General features: G+C 35.1%; 1 protein-coding gene across 1 annotated transcript; it reads right to left on the minus strand.

The window, feature by feature from the left end:
• Positions 1 to 672: 672 nt before the first annotated feature.
• Positions 673 to 1,980, minus strand: SPIN4 (spindlin family member 4). Its single transcript, XM_008053251.1, has one exon. It carries the CDS (start codon positions 1,714 to 1,716, stop codon positions 967 to 969), a length of 750 nt encoding a protein of 249 aa, XP_008051442.1. The 5' UTR covers positions 1,717 to 1,980; the 3' UTR covers positions 673 to 966.
• Between the last annotated feature and the right edge of the window lie 12,999 nt (positions 1,981 to 14,979).

Below are 14,979 nucleotides of genomic sequence, written 5' to 3' on the forward strand. Positions count from 1 at the left end.
AAGGCAATTAAAGTGACATGCAATATAGCATAATGTTTTACTTTTCATATTTTGAAGCAATTAAAGGTGCTAAATAGGATGCTGGAAATGGGCACTTTCATATTGGATGATAATTTTTAAAATATTTCTTAACATTAAGCATATGCCTACCTTGCATTTCTGGGAATGCAACATATAGAAATAAAAGCACCAGTATGCATTATTAGCAATGGTGAGGTGAACGAAAAAGGAAATAAATGACCATCAATATCAAAATGATCGAATACCTTTTTGGTACATCCACATGTACTGTGGAGAGCTGTTAGAGAGAGGGAAGGAGAGAGAGAGGGAGGGGAGGACAGCGAGAAAGAAGACAGTGGCGGGGGGGGGGGGGGGTACTAGAGAGTGAAAGCCAGAGAGTGAAAGAGTAAAAGCAAGAATGAGAGCCAGTGAGAGAAAGACTGAAGCTACGGATCAGAGAAAAAAATGTTATTTAAATGTCAAGTGAGAAAACAATCACAAAGAAATGTATGTGACTTGTCATTTTTACAGAAACTACTACAACAAACTTTCTGTCTAAAGATGGGGAGAACACGTAAAAGGATATACACCATGTTTTCAATACTTGTTACCTGGGAAGAAGAATGGGGTGAGGTTAAGAACGGGAGGGGAGGAACTAGCCTAAGATTACATCATCAATTTTTCTTAATCTATTTTTGCATTGTTCCAATGCTTGCAAACATTTGAAAATTTTCTCTTGGCACCTAATTTAAATTCTCAATTACAGAACAATGCAATATAAAAAGTACCAAAGTCCACTTCAGGCAAATTTGTGGAACTGGTTAACATCAGATTTGGAGGCACAGTAAGATTTATCCACTCTCCTGAATTTCTGACACCAAAATTGTTCCCAAAGTTCACAATTATGAGAACACGAAATAATTTACATCTAATATTTCCACAACTTTTGCAAAAAGTACAATGAATTTAGGGGGTTTTCACCAAACCATAGACATAAATGTGAATATCATCATCAAACTTAATGAAGTAGACAGATGGTTTGGCCACCACTTGGTGTATGAAAATGCCGGTTCTTTTGGACCCATCGTCTTTTGCGTGCTCCACCTGCTTGCCCACGAGGCTGTCGATCACTTCTCCAGGCTCCCGTTCTGCAGTAGGGAAATAGTAGTTGGAATCTGGAATAATGCGCAGGTCACCGTCTTTGTAGTCATCCAGCAGCGTGTACATATAGAGAACAGGATCTTTCTCGTAGGTGATGTAAAACCAAGTATCCATCACAGGGGCTCGCGCCAGGACCATACCTTTCCATTCATCCTTCTTACCGTGCTCGCTTTCAAACACATGCCCCACTGCTTTGCCAATTAGGGAATCTGCCAGGCGTGAATCGATGCGAGGAGTTGGCACTCTCTCAGGAAGGATCTCTAGCGCCAAAACTCTCTTATCGCGGTGCAGCTCTAGTCCATACACGCTGTCTTTGCCATCATATTTAATGATATAGAGAGTGGGTTTCACGGAAACCTGCTCGAGCACAGTGCCCTTCCATTGCTCCACCGGCTCATTGCCTTCTTTCCACCCGTGTTGAATGCGGCAGCCCACGATGTTCCTACCAGTGAGGAAAGTGGGCTTGCGCCGCTGCTTCCTGTGGGTGTGCCTTTTTTTCATCAGGTATGCGGACACGCCATCTACCCCCATCGGAGGCACGGTAGGAGGAGACATGGCTCAAGGTTTAAGGGGGCTTAGGCAAAGCTGCCGCCTTGCTTGATTAAGCTGACAAAAATTCAACACTATACAATATGAGATCCTTTTTCGCTGTCTCAAAGACCGGATCTGTTTGTTCCCTTCTCCAAGCGCAAGGCGCTCACCAGGGCTTGGCAGAAACGCTATAACTCTGACCGTGGGCACCGGGACAGTGTGTGCCTTTCCACACTGCTTTCCTCTCCCGCCCTGGTGGAGTGACTGCAGCAGTGCCGGTTGCCGCAAGAGATGGCGGGCTCGCGTGTGCTGTCCGCGCCTTAAGCCCGCCCTAACTCCCGACCCCAAGTCCCCTAATCGACCACTTAGCTGTTATCGATGCTGCTACGGCTGCTGCACGGCGACAGAGAAAGAGACGACGGGAAAAGTGGGCAAGAGATAAGAGGAACGGCTATAGTAGCAAAGACGCAGGCAGTGGCAAATCTCTGAAGAGTCTCCGCGGCCAGACCTTCGCAACGCTAGCTAGTTTGGATTCACTCTGGCGCCTGGGTTTTTGCCGCTTCTGGAACCCGCCCCCTCTGAGCCCGCCTGCGACTCGGCCCCGCCCCCCACCATCCCGCCTTCCGCTCCGCGGGCAGTCGCTAGGGCCGGTCAGCGTGCGTGCCCGCGTTAGGTTTGCACGGACACAGGGACTCTCTCCTTCATTTCCTCGTGCACCTCCCCTCCTCCCCCGCGACCGTTTCTCTCAAACTCCAACCAGATAGGCCCAATCCCCTCCTCCTCTCTGTTCGCCTGCTGCCCGCCAGCCTCCTCCACAGCGGCTCCATCTGCTTTCTATCTTCTAAGAATTCCTCAAAAACCTTAAAAAAAAAAAAATATATATATATATATATACACACACACATATGTATATATGTGTGTGTGTGTGTGTGTGTGTGTGTGTGTGTGTGTGTATATTATATATTCAAAACACACCGAAAGCAGGAGAGCGAGAGCAAGCGAGTGCTAGTTTTTACATACAGAATATTTTCTTTCAGTTTAAGGGATTTGAGACTAGAGAAGAAAAACGCTTGTGTACAGTCCGCAGTCCACCATCTTGATCCTAACTCTCCTTTATATTTTCTACTTGATTATTTCTTGTAATACTTTAATTTTTTTCTGAATGTAAAAGACAGGTACTGTCATTGTGAAGATTTTCTAAAATTCAGTGAAATAAATGATGAAACTAACCTTAATTTTGCCATCCAGACTACACCAAAATGCTAACAATGTTGCATTCTTTCTCGTTAATAAATCTATGCTTATATTTTACAAAACTGAACACATTTTATAGCTTGTTTTTGTCATTTATATCATGAGCATTTTTAAGGTTATTAAATACACTGAAAACATGATTTTTAATGGTTCCATATTATTCCTTTGCAATATTCCTTTGATGGTTCATTATTTATTCTAAAAGGTCTATGGCAGAAAAAGAAATAATAAAATTAAAATTATTTTATTGTCATATATATTTACTTATTGCCTAAAACATGCTTTTTGAAGAATATTTAATCACATAGAGATCTGCACATGAGATAAGAACAATGTTCAAAAAAGCATTATATTGAAACAAAATTGTGGCCCCAGTTTTGTAGAGAGAGAAAAAGAGAAAGCAAGTGTGTGTATATATTTGTTTTTTTTCTAATCATAAAATACTGCCTGCTTAGATGAAAAATCTAAAAGATAGAAAGAAAATGTCCGTGATTTAACTTACCTCAAGTTACAGGGCTGCTACGAGGACTAAAGAAGAATGGGAGACTTTTAGCACTATATCTCACTTAGACAATGGCAATAAACTACAAGGGAGCCTGGACCCTTTATTCTCACTTTACCATCCTTCACTGGTGAAAAGAAAATGACTCATGTTTTCATAAATAAAAAAGGCAATTAATTAATATGGAAACAGAAAGTCAGAGGTGAGAGTTAAAAGGTGGCGAAACTGGCTATCTCAACCTTTCATTACCTTCCAAGTCAGTAAAAGAAAAATCTAGTCCTTATATTGTTTAATAGTTGGTTGCACAGAACATGTAAGGATCCTTCAATTCCCCGTGTTTACCAGGCCAAGGACTTTAGAGATAGGGTAATTCTGCAGTACTACATCACAAGAAAGTAATTCCAGGGAAGTGAGAAAATGACGTGCATGAAAGATTATTTCCAAACTCCAGAATGACATAATGGTGTATACAGATTTACACATATACACAACTTACATGTTTATACTCAAAGTCAGAGGTAAGTATTTATAAATATCATGCCATTATGTTCCACAAATGTCCCCCAAATCAGACTAAGATGCACCAAGATCTTTTTGCTTAGAAGAACACCAGATAAATGAGAGAAAAAGACCACCCACGGGGCACACAAATGCTAGACAAATAATTTCCTCAGGCCTTTGGTTACATCCTTCAAAAAAAATCTTGCTTACAAATCTACAAAGCAGCCCAAGGAGACAAAAGTAATTTCTACTACCCTTTCTTCTCTAAAATTATGATATTTGGGTTATTCACTAACATTATAACTTAATGTTACTATTATATAATGTTTACTTTGTATGTCTAGATGATAAATTCATACAAAAAGGTACTTAAATGCCAAATACTTTACACACAGTAGGTACTCAACAAATGCTTTTCAGATGAATAAATAATTGCTTTCAGTTGCCCTGATGGAATGCAAAGAAATCCACTCCAATGAAACAGATAGTCTTATATAAACTTCTAAAGACTGCAGTTCTGGCAACTTAGAACCTCCCATGGCAGCTTTATCTATTCAAAACACCCAAATCACTAAGCCTGTGAATACACGTGCCCATAAGTCTGAAAATATTTAGGAGAACACATTGAAGCAAGAGGGAGATGCAATGTGTACATAGTAATAAAACTTACCTCAAAGTGTAGGTGGAGGATTAAATTAAATAAATACACATAAATATCTTAGCACATGAACTGGTATATGGTAAGTAATCAGTAGTCTCCTAACTAGTCATTTCCTGAAACAAGTTCTTTTCTCTTATCAGGCCTATTTACAAACTACCTGGTTCATGTCCCAACTCTGATTCTTTCTTTTATTTTACACTCAAGCCTTCTTAGTCAGGGTCTGAGTATAAATCAAGGAGACCATGACAGTATTTGTCCCTTATGACCAATTTCAGAGCAGTCTTTCAAATGCTGGAAGTTTCTAGAAGACTGACTTCTGGATAAATAAAACATTATTGAAAATTAATTTTGGATATTCAGTGATAATTTATAGCTGGCAGTTGGTGGACTTAAGTATAAATGTTGTTAATTACAGTATACAAAAAAGATTATAATGCATGCTATAAAATAGGTTTAAAATGAAGCACTGAGAAGCCCAAAGGAGACAATGATTTGTTATAGCTAGGGAGATCATCAAAGACTACTTAAATATATTTTTAAAGATATTAAGAGAATGTCAAAGTAGTGAGCTACTTCCATACTGAGCAGAAAACAGTTGGAAAAAAATACAAAGAAATGCATAGGCATAGAATATGAGACAAACTGGTCAAGAGTTTGTGATTAGAGCACCGAATGTGTCATGCTAAGGAATAGAGAGTACGGTTTGTGGTGGGGAACAGGGCAGTCAACAAACTCAGATGTGGAGAACTGATATTTCATCCACTGCCAGTGGAAGTAGATGGCATTCCAAATCTCCTGAAAGAGTAGTGTTGGCAGTACCAAGTTGAGAGTTGATCTTCCATGCCCCTTCTGGCAGAAACAGGCAGTGTTCTGATTCCTCTGGAAGATTAATATTTATAACGCTGAGCAGAGAGCTGGTCTATTTTCCACCTGGCAAAAGCAAGTGGTGCTCTGATTTCCCTGCCAGGATAGTGTTAGCAAAGTCTAATGGTGTGTTGTCCCACAATATTTATCTGGTGGTGTGAAGTAGTTCTAATGATTGCTATGCTACACTGCTTCCTCCACATCTTTGTATCAACCTGACAGTAATGAGATTGAACAAAATAGAGCAAGCAAAGGCTAGTTGGCACTATGATTCCCTACATCTCTAGTGTCAGTAAAATACGATGAGTAGCTAAACTTCTATCTCAATCCACAGTCAGTGAAACTAAGCAAATGGGAAAATGATAGGACTAGGTAGTATTCAATTTTCCTTACATCTTTGGTGTCAGTGAGTCCCAGGTGAGCCTCCACTCCCGCTATGAGATAATATGGTAATATTAGCCAATATCTTACTTTCATCATAAAGGTATCAGCCAATTTGAGATGATAACTAAACTTTTATATCATCCATGTGTAACGAGGCAGTGTGAGTCAGTGCTCTACTTTTGCAAAGGTGATGTCGAAGCAAAAACCTATAGTAGATACACAAAATATAAAAAGTAAGTAATTAAAATATACTATCAGAGAAAGGCACTTAATTACAAAGAGAGAAAGAAAGAACTTTCAAAAACACCAGAAAACAAGTAATAAAATATCATTAGTAAGTCCTTACCTACCAATAATAACACTGAAAATCACTAAATTATTCAATTAAAAGACATATAGTAGTTGAATAGATAAAAACAAACAAACAAACAAAGCCAACAATGACCCAACTATACAGTGCTTACAAGAAACTCACTTCATCTACAACAACACACATGGACTAAAAGTGAAAAGATGAAAAATATATTTCACATAAATGGAAACAAAAAAGAGTAGTAGTTACATCAGACAAGATAGACATTAAGCCAAAAACAGTAAGACACAGAAAGACCATTATATAAAAATAAAGGAGTCAATAGAGCAGGAGGATATAACAATTGCAAATCTATATGGACTCAACAATAAAGCACCTAGATATACAAAACAAATGTTAACATACTTAGAGTGAGAGGTCAACTGCAATACAATAATGGGGGACTCAATATCCCACATTCAGCAATGGACATTCAGACAGAAAATTAACAAAGAAACATTGGAATTAAACTATACTCTAGACCAAATAGACCTCACAGACATTTAAATAACATTCTACCCAGCAACTGCAGAATACACTTTGGTCTCAACGGCACACAGAACATTCTCCAGGATAGACCATGCTTGCTCTAAAAAAATGCTTTAAAAAATGAAATCATATTAGATATCTTTTCTGAACATAATGAAGTAAAACTAAAAGTCAGTAAGAGGAGAAATACTGGAAACTTTACAAATACATGGAATTCAACAATACGCTCATGAACAACCAATGGATCAATGAAGAAATTAAAAGGGAAATTAACCATTTTCTTGAGACAAACAAAAATGGGCATAGATCATAGAAAAAACTATGGGATACAGATAAAGCAGCTCTTATATGCAAGTGTATACAAATAAATGCCCATATAAAATGAGAAGAAAGATGTCAAACAACGTAACATTATGCTTCAAAGAAACATAGAAACAAATGCAATGTAAACCAAAAACAAGTATAACAAAATACACAACAAGGATCAGAGCAGAAATAAATAAAATAGAAACTAAAAAAGATCAACAAAACAAAAAGCTATTTAAAAAGATAGAGAATTGATAACCTTTAGACAGACCAAGAAAAAAGAAAGAAACCTCTAAATCAAAGATGAAAAAGGAGACATTACAACTGATAGCAAAGAAATACAAAGGTTTATAGAAGACGACTGTGAACAGCTATATGCCACAAAATTAGAACACTTAGGAAAAATACGTAAATTACAGGACACAAACAACTTACCAAGATTGAATCTTGAATAAATAAAAATCTGAGCAGACCAATAGCAAGCAATGAGATATAAACAGCAATAATAATAATAAAAGACTCTCATCAAAGTAAAGTCCAGGACTTCATGACTTTACTCCTGAATTCTACAAGCACGTAAATAAAAATTGCTGACAATTCTGCTCAAAATATTATTTTCAATAGAAGAGGAAATACTTCCAAACTCATTTTATGAGATCAACATTAGCTTGATATCCAAATTAGACAAGAACATAAAAAAAGAATACTCTAGGCCAATATCTCTGATGAACATAGTTAGAAAAACCTTCAACAAGATGCTAGCAAATTGAATTCAATAGTACAGTAGCAAATTATTAAATATGAACAAGTGAGATTTATCCCAGGTATACAGGATGGTTCAACATATAAAATCAGTAAATATGATACATCACATCAACAAATCAAGGACAAAAACTCTACGATCATTTCAGTAAATGCTACAAAGTCATTCAGAAAAATTTGACATCCTTCATGATAAAACAAATTGAACAAATTGAATATAGAAGGAAAATAATTCAACACAATAAAGGTCATATGATAAGACCACAGCTAACATCATACTGAATAGGGAGAAGTTAAACACTTTTTTTCCTATGATCTGGAACAAGATTAAGATGTCCATTTTCACCACTTTTATTCAACATAATACTAGAAGTTTTAGCCAAAGCAATTAGACAAGAGAAAGAAGTAAAGACTTTCAAATTGGGATAAAAATGAAATCAAATTATTCTTATTTGCAGAAGACATGCTAACATACATACAAAACCCTGAATACTTCACCAAAATGTTGTTGTTGTTGTTGTTGTTGTTGTTGTTGTTTAAGTTGGAGTCTCACTCTGTTGCCCAGACTGGAGTGCAGTGGCCGCTCCCGGCCACCCACAGCCTCGACCTGCTAGGCTCCGGCGATCCTTCCGCCTCAGCCTTCCACGTAGCCAGAATTACAGGCATGCACTACCACGCCCAGCTGATTTTTTGATTTATTGTAGAGATGAGGTCTCCCTTCCCAGGCGGGTCTCTAACCCACGGGCTCAGGCAATCCCCTCAACTCAGCCTCCCAAAGGCGCGAGATTATAGGCTGAGCCACCGAGCCCGGCTAAAATATTGTTAAAACTAATAAATGAATTTAGTAAAGTTGCAGGATACAAAAATCAATATTTAAAAAATCAACAGCATTTTTATATGGCAATAGCAAACTATGTGAAAAAAAGCAATTTTATTTACAAAAGCTACAAAAACAAAGACCTAGAAATAAACTTTACAAAGGAGAGGAAAGATCTATACCATGAGGACTATAAAACATTGATGAAAATATTGTAGGAACATAAATAAATTGAAAATTATCCCTGGTTAATGGATTGGAAAATTAATGTTAAAATATTCATATTACCCATAGCAATGTAATCATTAATGCAATTAATGCAATCATTATCAAAATATCAATGGCATTCTTCATAGAGATAGACAAACCAAACTTAAAATTCACATGGAAATGCAAAAAACACTGGATAGCCAAAGATACCTTGATTTAAAAAGTAACGAACTTGTAGACTTCACACTACTCTAGTTCAAAATATGCTACAAGACTTTAGTAACCAAAACAGCATGTCACTGGCATAAAAACAAACACATAGACAAATGGAACACATTAGGGAACTCAGAAGTAAATTGATGCATTTACAGCCAGTTGATTTTCAACAAAGTCAGTAAGAGCACACATTGAGAAAAAGAGAGTCTTTTAAATAAGTGGTGTTGGGACAACTGCATATGCATATGCAAAAGGATAAAACTAGATCCCTTCCTCCCATCCTATCTAAACATCAACTCCAAATGAATTAAAATACTTAAAAATGTAAGTCTCAAAAACACTGAATCTACTAGAAGAAAACAGAGGAGATGCTTAATTGAAATTAAACTGGGCAAAGATTTTTTAATAAGACCTTAAAAAAATCAGTGTGCAGGGAGAAAAACCTCATGTATCATGTAGCAAATAATATAAAATTTAACTAGGTAGAAGTTATGTTTAATGGTTTACACTTTAAAGGCATAAACTATGTAAATATGGAATCACTTCAATTTTTTAAAATATAGGAAAATATCAGATAAATTTTAAAGAATGACTTTGTAAAACAGAATATCAAAGCTTATTATACTGAGTCACTAGGAGTAATGATTTTCATTTCTGCTTTTTTAGACTTTATTTATTACAAAATTAAGTTAGGTTCAGTAACTATGAAATGATGAATATTGTTTTATTTTCTATGTAATAGTTAAACAAAGCTATTACCACTCTGTAGTTCAATTTAAGGTAAAGTGCAAAATAAAACCCATATTACTATAGGACGATTTTTGAAAATTATTTGAAAACAATAGATTCTGTGGCAAATGAGAATTATCTTAAGGACTTGTCCTTGGATTTTTTTCCTTCTTTAGTACATAAATATTTTTTCATAAAAAAAAACACAACAGACACCCACCATAACTCTGTAAGTAGGTTAAAAAATATTTTAAATGAAGGCTTGGATTATTATGAAGTTAATAAAAAATTAACAATTTGTTGGTCTGTACTGACATAAATCAGATATACAGTTAATGAAACTTGTACTTGACACAACTGAGTTAAAAACTTTCAAAATGATAACTGAGGAGTTGCTCTTCAATCCCATAGCTGAGATAACTTTAGAACGCACACTCTTCTGCATGCCAGGTGAAGAAAGAGAGATACAAGTTCATTATGAGAAACACAAGCTATACACAAAATTGTAAAGATAAAAAAAGAAAGGCAAAAAAAAAACCACCCAAATTTAATCACCTATACATATATTTTTCAGGATAAATGGCAATAACTTTATATTTTCATGTCATTTAGAGCATCTGTATGTGCTTAGGAAAGGGATAGTCTTAATTTAAAAAAAAAAAAAAACAATTGAAGCTCAACCTTGTATTTCTTCAGTAGAATGCCACTTAGTTTGCTCTGACAAATCTACGACAAGTAAATAAAATAAATTGGTATTTGCATCTGTTTAAAAAGATTCAAAGTACTGAAACTTACATCTGTCCACTAAGACACACTATTCATTCTCAAAAATTTTGCAAAGTTCTTGGGATACAGGCTGAGGGCCAACCTGGAGTGCAAAGATATCCCAAAGTCAGTGGATCTCTAACTTTCAATAGGCATTAGAAATTGCTGGGAAACTTGTGAAGTAAAGGAATTCCTAGTCTTATCCCCCAGAGACTGATTCAGCAAGTCTATGGTTGTTTCAAAAGCTCCCCAGAACTCACTAAACAAGCAACTTAAATCCATATTCCTATGCTCCTGATTCCAAGGGTTTTGATGCATAAATATGTTTTCCCTAGGCTACAAAATTCAGATTCAGCAAGTATCAATCATTTAATTTAACCATGTTTCATGTTTTCTATCTACTTAGAAGGTCATCATCATTTCACAACTAAAACCATATGTGTAGTAATGCCAACATCCCCCCCCACCAAGAAAAATTACAACTTGAGCAATATCCTTTTGTATGGGAAAATAACGTTCCCTCAATTTTTCAATAGATTAGAACAATTTTCTTTATGATATAAACACATGTCATAAAAAATGCCAAAAATTACATTTTAGGCTAAAGTAGCTTATAAACTCTGAAATATGATGAAAGATAACAGAAAAAGTGATTTCTAGTTCATCTGCCCTTAGTCTTGGTTGAAATTGCCAAAATCGTTGTTACCACGTTTTCTAGTAAAAATGTCCTTATGTAAACTCCATATTTTCTCAATAAATCAAGCCTAAGATATTAATTAGGCTTCTCCTGTCTAAGTTCAGACCAAGCAAAGCTCCCTTTTATCTCTCTCTTTTTATCTCAAATCCTCATTTAAATGAGTGATTAGCGATATCAGCTTTAATCCATTCCCTCCCCAATCTCAGTTGCTTGGTTAACAGTATCAACTGTTGGCCCAGCATGGTGGCTTATGCCTGTAGTCCTGGTGCTTTTAGAGGCTGAGGTGGAAAGATCTTGCTTGAGGCCAGGAGTTCCAAACCAGCTAGGGCAACATAGCAAGATCCTATCACTAAAAAAAAAGAAAAGAAAAAAGAAAGGAAGAAAGAACAGTACCAACTATTGTAAAAAAAGAAGTCCAGAATATGACAATAATATTGCATTTAACTTTAAGAAGTTATTACTTACCTTTGTCAAAGCAAAAAACATTCAAAAAGTCATTTTAAATGATATTAAATTAAGAAATGCATGGAAATTCATGTATGAACATTCCATTGTATACATTTTTAACACACTGATGGAATTTGCTAAAATATAACCTTCCTCTGAGTGGACTTGAGAAAACATAGAAATATGTCAATGTTCTTGAAGTGTTCTTGAGTGTGTTATGATTGTTCATATAAGACTCAAAAAGAATGTTTAGAAAAGACTAGTCATTTTCACAGTTCAAGTCTTGGCAGTTTCTACTGTCTTAGTGAAAAGTTAGACACAACCAACCCAATAGAAAATGTTGTTTGGGGGAGAGTGTAGATTAGGGAGGCTAAATTGTTATTCTCTCAACTCATTTTTATATCATCATTTTATCCATGCAAAACATATCTTCCAAAGGCCCAGGTGAGCTACCTTAGTTAGTTTTGGTTGCTTATAGCGGCTTGTTCCAGATATGTAGATTTTCAAGTGTTTACTAGGATCACCTAATGGACCAGCCACAAATTTTTACCTTGTCTTCAATACCGAGTTGGATCTCTGAATGCAGATGAGGGTTGGCAACTGAGTGCAAATAATTCAGTGCTGCTAATTTCAGCTTTTTAGAAATAATTGTTCCAATGCAGCAGTTAAAAAGGTCTACTTTCTTTGTGTAATTATTTAACAAGTAGCATTTGTTATGAGAAATTCTCTCTCTGTTATTACCAGCCTAAAGTAATACAGATTCCCTCATTTATTTGCTTTGTTAAAGAACAGAGTCAAGACACTTTCTAAAGCAGAGTCATAGGAAACCCTCTTCTTGTATTATATCAGAATGATTGTTTACTTATTCTGTTTTATTTTGAAAAGTAAAATAACGAAACCACTAATAAAAAGTTGTTATAAATATTAAGAGTGAAAGTTGAAAAGTTTTTTTGCAAGAAATAACTTCAATTTGAAGTTTACTACAGACAAGAGTTTTTGAATGTTTTAAATGCTCAGATTATTGACCTAAAAGACTAACTTAAATATTTCAAGAATCTGATATAGGTTCAAGGTGATTTATAGATAATTAGCAACAAAATAGCTGTGTTTGTTTTCAAAAGGGCAATACACTGAAAACTATAGCGGGTACCCTCTCACAGGAGAGTCGCTGAGAAATGTTACTCAGATATCTAAGAAGATACAATGGCAAGTCACTGTTATAAAACTGACTCTCCAACCATGCTGTGTAAGCCAAGTCTTTTGTTGACACCAGAAGTTTTAAAATGGTATAATCTAAAAATTTAGTAATGTTAAAAATATGGAAGAAATGTCAGAGGAAGAAAATCAAGAGTATTCTGTCCTCTAAGTATTAGCAACTACCATGGGCATACAAATTAATAACACTATCACTATTTTCTTTTTAAAAACAACCTTGATTGTGTACAAATGTGGCAAATTGAGAAAATGCACTGTAACTATACTACAAGATAGTGCAGAATATGTGTAACTTTCAATATTCTTTTTTGCCAATGATAAAACAATGTACAGAGAGTAAAGGGTCTGTGTTCACACATCTTGAGTAATGTAGAGGGAAAGAGAAAAATTGTAAAATCTAAAGGTTTTGTAGCTGTGCCCTTTAGTCTCTTGTGCAAGTTGCCTTTGAATGCTATCACTGGCTTCAAATAACGTACTGCTCTATTTATCCTATATCTGTCTGCTTTCTTCTTATGAATGCTAAAGTTTAAATGAATATGAGAAACAAAACCAAACAAAATAAAAAAATAAAGCCATCAGCTTGTATTTTGAGAGATTTAAACTTGTCACAATGTTATACAAAGTCTGAAAGGAATACAAAACCATCAAAAAATAAATTTTTACCAAAAGAGACCCTTTCAAAAATCAGAATGTGAAGGACATTTTTTAGTATTTTAAGTAAGAAATCATTCATTCTAAGAAATAGTGAAGGCTCTTTCTGGTTTCATATGCATTTTAGAATTTTATTTTCTAATTTTGTAAAAAACAATGTTGATAGTTTGATAGGAATTGCATTGAATCTATAGATTGTTTTGGACAATATGAAAGCTTTAACAATACTGATTCTTTTAATCCATCAGCATGGAATGTTTTTTCATTTATTTGTGTCATCCTTGATTTCTTTCAGCTATGTTTTGTAATTTTCAGTGTAGAGATCTTTCACCTCTTTGCTTGGGTGTACTCCTAGATATGTGTGTGTGTATGCATGTATGTGGCTATTGTAAATGGAACTGTATCCTTTATTTGGTTCTCAGCTTGAACGTTGTTGGTGTATAGAAAGACTACTGAGTTTTGAATGTTGATTTTATAACCCAAAACGTTACTGAAGTCTCTTATAAGGTCTAAGAGTCTTTTGGTGGAATCTTTAGGGGTTTCTAGATAAAGAATCACATTGTTTGCAAAGACAGATCATCTGGTTTTTTTTTTTCTTTATGAATGACTTTTATTTATTTTTCTTGCCTGATTGTTCTTACTAGGACTTCCAGAACTATTTTAAATAAACGTGATGAAAGTGAACATTCTTGTCTTATTTCAGTTCTAAGGGGAGTGCTTCCAGCTTTTACCTGTTCTATATGATGTATGCATTTGTCATAGGTGGCTGTTATTGTTTTGAGGTATATTCTTTGATTATACTACAACAACCAAAACAGCATGGTCCTAGTACAATAATACACACATAAACCAATTGAACAGAGTAGAAAATCCAAAAATAAAGTGAATCACCTACAACCAACTAATATTTGACAAAATCGACACAAATTGATATTATATGGAAAGGAAATTCTATTCAATAAATGGTTCTTGGAAATATGGCTAACCATATGTAGGGCAATGAAGTTGGACCTTTTTTCTTTCACCATATAAAAAAGTGACTCAGAATTGATTAAAACTAAAAGGTAAGAAGTCAAACTATAAAAATCCTAGAAGAAAACCTAAGAAACATTTGTTTGGTCATGGGTGTAGGCAATGAATTTATAACCACCATTGGAGCCTAATTAAAATACAGAGCTTTTGAACAGCAAAATAAACTATTAACAAAATTAACAGACAACCTACAGAATGAGACAATAATATTTATGAACTATTTTATTTAATATTTATTTTAACATTTGCATCTATCAAAGGACTAATATCCAGAATCTATAAAAAACTTAAGCCAATTAATAATAAAAAAAACCCCAAATAACCCCATTAAAAAGTGGGCAATGGACATGAGGAGACACTTCTCAAAAAAATATATTCAACCAACAAACATGGAAAAAATACTCAATAACAGTAATCATTAGAGAAATGCAAA

The sequence above is a fragment of the Carlito syrichta genome, unplaced genomic scaffold (assembly GCF_000164805.1).
Source record: "Carlito syrichta isolate Samal-C Ts95f unplaced genomic scaffold, Tarsius_syrichta-2.0.1 Scaffold287993, whole genome shotgun sequence".
In the NCBI taxonomy this organism is placed as follows: domain Eukaryota; kingdom Metazoa; phylum Chordata; class Mammalia; order Primates; family Tarsiidae; genus Carlito; species Carlito syrichta.

Excerpts from the sequence above, each read along its gene's own strand:
- SPIN4 (XM_008053251.1), bottom strand. The coding sequence starts at position 1,716 with ATGTCTCCTCCTACCGTGCCTCCGATGGGGGTAGATGGCGTGTCCGCA.